Source organism: Halyomorpha halys, unplaced genomic scaffold (assembly GCF_000696795.3).
Source record: "Halyomorpha halys isolate HHAL.00 unplaced genomic scaffold, Hhal_1.1 Scaffold473.1, whole genome shotgun sequence".
Classification (NCBI taxonomy): domain Eukaryota; kingdom Metazoa; phylum Arthropoda; class Insecta; order Hemiptera; family Pentatomidae; genus Halyomorpha; species Halyomorpha halys.
In genome coordinates, this window is record NW_027113075.1 from 657,123 (window position 1) to 659,905 (window position 2,783).

The 2,783-nt window shown below is 31.9% G+C and overlaps 1 protein-coding gene across 11 annotated transcripts in view; it reads right to left on the reverse strand.

Moving 5' to 3' along the window:
* Window positions 1–2,783, reverse strand: part of Ndae1 (Na[+]-driven anion exchanger 1) — a 178,264-nt gene that overhangs the window by 69,088 nt on the left and 106,393 nt on the right. For 9 of the 11 annotated variants that reach the window (XM_067050710.1, XM_067050701.1, XM_067050708.1 and 6 more), the window contains one exon: window positions 604–666. The exons of the other annotated variants lie outside the window; for them this stretch is intronic. In XM_067050710.1, coding sequence (XP_066906811.1) covers window positions 604–666 — 63 coding nt within the window. The remainder of the gene's footprint in view (window positions 1–603; window positions 667–2,783) is intronic. 11 annotated transcript variants of the gene reach the window in all.

The following is a 2,783-nucleotide window of genomic DNA, read 5'->3' on the forward strand; positions in this document are numbered from 1 at the left end:
TATGTGTGTGTGTGTGTGTATCCTTGGGGCCTTGGGGGAAGGTATAATTCTAGGAAAATTTAAAATCTTAAATTATATATGATTCACTTTAGATTTAGAGCTTTGAACAATAGAGAAATTCAATTAAATCAATACACAGTCAACCTCATTCAGTTATAGATTATTTTCAAAATCTACTTGCTTCAGAGCACCATGCGCATGAGATATAACATTAAGAAAATAAAGGTAAACATATATCTGAAAGACAATGATCAGAAGACACATTCACTAAACACCAACTGAAATCATGAGTTGGCCAGTACTCATATATTTATTGCAAATTAAATAGACAAAACTATAGTAAGCTATAGCTCAGTTAAAGTTTATTTATTTAATATATTATAAGTATAAAAAAATGTTAATTAATTCCAAATTGTTAAAATGCATAAAAGTACTTGCCACCTCTTTTACCAATTATTAAGTAATAATGCATGAAACATAGCAATCAAATGAAGAGAAATGAGAAAAGGTAGAGTATGTAACACATATAGTGAAGGGGCCAGAAAAAAAAAGGTATGGTATGATAGGGGGAAAATTGAGAAGCCACTGTTTTCATATTCAAACCTTGAACCAATTGACACATGGTGAACCAGGCTGTGAATCCAACAATCTGTTGCAGTGCATCATCTACGAAATAAGAGCCTTATTTGAAATGAAGTATTGACAGTCTGAATTATGTTAGTATCCCAATTGTGTCAGTTCAGTAAATTCTCAGTATAAATATAAAGAAAAATACTAAAAATGAGGCCAGAACTATAAAAGAAGGTAAAATAGCACTTTAAGTCAAAGAATAAAATAAAATGATGTATTTTGAAATCCGCTATTTCTTCACTATCCATAAAATTGTTTCTTGAAATTGAATTAATGGAAGTATTATTGTTTTATTTTAAAAGTTATATTGTTTAAAGCAAGAGGTGTTAACCTTTTTTGTTTTTATGATTCCTTTACCATTCAATGTAGCACAAGGAACCTCTTATAATATTTCAAAATAATAAACCAAATGGTAGCTGTCAGTTAAATGATATTAAATCAATAAGCTAAACAGTAGCTGACTGGACTGCTGACAGTTTAATTGCAACTAGAAATCTGATGCAATAAAATGATATACTAGATTTTAACATTCTCAGAAATATATGAAAAATGACTAACTAAATATAAGTAAATAAATTTAATATGAAATGACCAAATATATTTTACATTGAAATACATGCAAAAGAAATAATTATAAATATATTAGGTAAATAAATTGGTTCACAGATTTTTGTGGCTTGCACTCTCTTGTGAAAACTATTCAACCCTTTATCCTAAAAAAACAATGACCATTCTCATAAATTATTCATTATCAGAATAAACTTTGTTGTGGAATTGGAGTTGGGAAGGGTTTTAGGGTATTCTTGCCATAATAGGCTGGTAATATGTAGGATAATCAACCCATATTCCAGAAATGGCCGGATATAGGGAGGGGAGAAGTAGCTGCCTGAGAAAACATAAAAAAGAGGCTTATAGTAAAGATAATGTATATAACAGACAGACATGTAGTAGCAAAGAAACTAAATTCCTTGTGTTCATATCTTGGCTAGCCAGGTACTAGGTATAGATGTCCTCTAAAAATTATCAAATGACAATAATTCTATTTCAACGTTGACACCAGCATGCTCTCAACCTGTTTACTTTCTTTCTCAATGTATTCAGAATTTTACTAACTGTCCTTAAATATTATTCACAGGATCATTTATCCAACCAGCAGCTAATCATCATCATACTTTATCCATTCACATTATGCAGATCCATATACTGGATGCTGTACCATCTAGCCCCTTATGGTCTAGTAAATGGAGAAGTTCAAGAGGTTCTGGTTCACAATGTTATTTCTCAGAGACTCATAAACAGTTCATTAGAGGGATGTTTGCCATCCATGCTGCTAGTACTAAAAATTGGGCAGGAGTCAGTATGTGCTACAACAACACAAGAGTAAACAAATTATATTCAATTAGTAAATAGTAACAACTTCCAGTTTTCATTCTGATGAGGCAACTATCGGGAGGAAGTCTGCTTGATGCAGGTCATTCCATTATAAGCTTATCCACTTTTCTTCTTCCAGAATTGATTTTAAAATATCAGTTACTTCCAAGTCTAAGTTGTATAAAGGTTTACTGGCTAAGGAGCTCTTGAATAAATGAAAGATACATGTTTCTATTTTAACAGCTGATGAGTTTGAATAGGCAACAGTTTACATGTAAAACCATGGAATTCCTCGTATTGATCACAGATGTTCTTGATGGCAATGTAGCAAATAGATAATATGGGAAGAAAGGAAATATGATATAGGCAGGTTAGCTGAATACAATACGAGCAGTAGCTTTTAGACCACTTGGTAGATGAGATATAATTAAAGAGTTTCTGCAATGCAGAGTTCCAGCTACTCCAGTAAGGTAGATTCGCATACCTGGACTATTCCAAAAATGTAATAATACACTTTTTGTAATGTTTTTCCTTTGTTAATTACACATGAAGCAGTGACCATTGTGTACATCGGGACCTGCTCGTGCTATACTGCAGGTGTCCCGAGTGTAATTTTATGATTGTATTAAATGTGTGGAAAAGGGGGGCTGGAAATCGTGAGACTTTTCGCTAATAACATGCATATATTTTTTTTTCGTTTATAATGTTAATCCCCTGGAGGGGCAATTAGATTAGTATGTTAGTTCAAAATAATTTATATTTAACAATATATCAGAATAGTG